At 30.6% G+C, this 1,487-nt stretch overlaps 1 protein-coding gene across 1 annotated transcript in view; it reads right to left on the bottom strand.

Moving 5' to 3' along the window:
* Positions 1-1,487, bottom strand: part of LOC108688171 (dynein heavy chain 5, axonemal) — a 22,307-nt gene that overhangs the window by 20,395 nt on the left and 425 nt on the right. The window contains exons 2-5 of the mRNA XM_018194317.1: positions 1,128-1,361; positions 908-1,062; positions 533-756; positions 48-325 (exon numbers count right to left, since the gene is read on the bottom strand). Of these exons, the coding sequence (XP_018049806.1) occupies positions 48-325; positions 533-756; positions 908-1,062; positions 1,128-1,361 (891 nt within the window). The remainder of the gene's footprint in view (positions 1-47; positions 326-532; positions 757-907; positions 1,063-1,127; positions 1,362-1,487) is intronic.

The following is a 1,487-nucleotide window of genomic DNA, read 5'->3' as shown; positions in this document are numbered from 1 at the left end:
ATAAATAAAATATAAAAATTTTATATAGAGATGGTAAATAATTCAACCTTTAAACGGTTGACTAGTTGACTAAATTGTGCACCCCGCCGTTTCCAATACTCGAGTTCTTGTTGCGGTCCAGAGATATCATTCTCTCTTTTAACTTGTTTACTTTCCGCCATAAAATCTTTAAGTTTTTTTATCCAAAGTTTTATTCTTTGCTCAATTCGTTCTACAGCATTTTCTTTCGCTATAAAAGCCTTTGCTTCTTCAAAGTTGTGCACTTCCAGCATCATTGACTCGCCATCATTGAATATACTACCATCAAGTGCTACCTTTTCGCAAACTATATAAATATCACATATATAACAAATAAAACAAACTTTGAAAATAAATTACTATTTTTATAATATTTAATTTTTATCTTTATAATCTTTATAATATTTAATTATAATAAAATAAAATAAAATATTATTTTTATGTATAAATTTTCAACAATTTGTAAATGTTATCTTGATATGGAAAATGAGATTTATATGAGTTTGTAAAGTACCTTTAAGAGCGCTGCAAAAAGATCTTAAGCCTGGTAAAAGGAGACTTTTAATCATTGAACAATCATCTTCACCTTCTACACCAGGATGCGCTAACGCATCCATAAATACTTGCTCCACAATTCGCTGAACAGAAGTTATTATTCCTATTTTCATTGTATCTATCACACCTGTGTAAAGATCCTTTTGAAATCCTTCTTCTGGTAATTGTTTAGACACACTGATTCTAAATATTTTAAGGAGGAAATAGAAATTTTAACTATTTTTTAGGATATAAAATATTAAATATTGCTTTCTCAGCAAATTTTTTAAATATTGTAGAGATAATATGTAATAAATGACAAGCATCTCAATGCAATATTATAATTTTAAATTACCTAAACATATAAATACAGATGCCTGTGCAAGGCACTTGCCAACCATCGGTTAGAAAAAGTTTCTTCTTTGGTGGCTCCTTTGATTCTTTTTGTTCCTTTACTTTGGATGCCGTTGCATTTGGGACTGATCTAGATGTAACAGTCTTTGGCTGCACCTTTAATGAAATTCTCATGATTATTTTTGTCTTTATTTGTCACCAAACAATCATCAATTTTGTACCGTATCAGCTGGAGGTTCTGATTCTTCAACCTCTTGATAGTACCAAACAAGAGTAGATCTCATATGCGGCACAAACAATTGATTAATTTCATCCAACATGTCATCCTCGAAGACATGGTCCATGACTTCGTGACGCGATAATTGCGTTGCATCCATTAAGAGTTGAAAAGCGAACTCTAAACGAGGATCCATCTCTCCTCGCCTGGCCTTTCTCTCGCATTCTTCCCGTCGTTTCTGTATAAAGTAATATAAAAAGAAATATTTCTTTAAATAAAATAAGATTATATGAAAAAGTATGACGCAACGAATGTAACAATAACACAAAAAAATTTAATATTAATCACTAACAATGTCCAGTTA

This window comes from Atta colombica, unplaced genomic scaffold (genome assembly GCF_001594045.1).
Source record: "Atta colombica isolate Treedump-2 unplaced genomic scaffold, Acol1.0 scaffold226, whole genome shotgun sequence".
NCBI lineage: Eukaryota > Metazoa > Arthropoda > Insecta > Hymenoptera > Formicidae > Atta > Atta colombica.
Note: the sequence above shows the minus strand (reverse complement) of the source record. Positions and strands in the feature narration are given on the sequence as shown.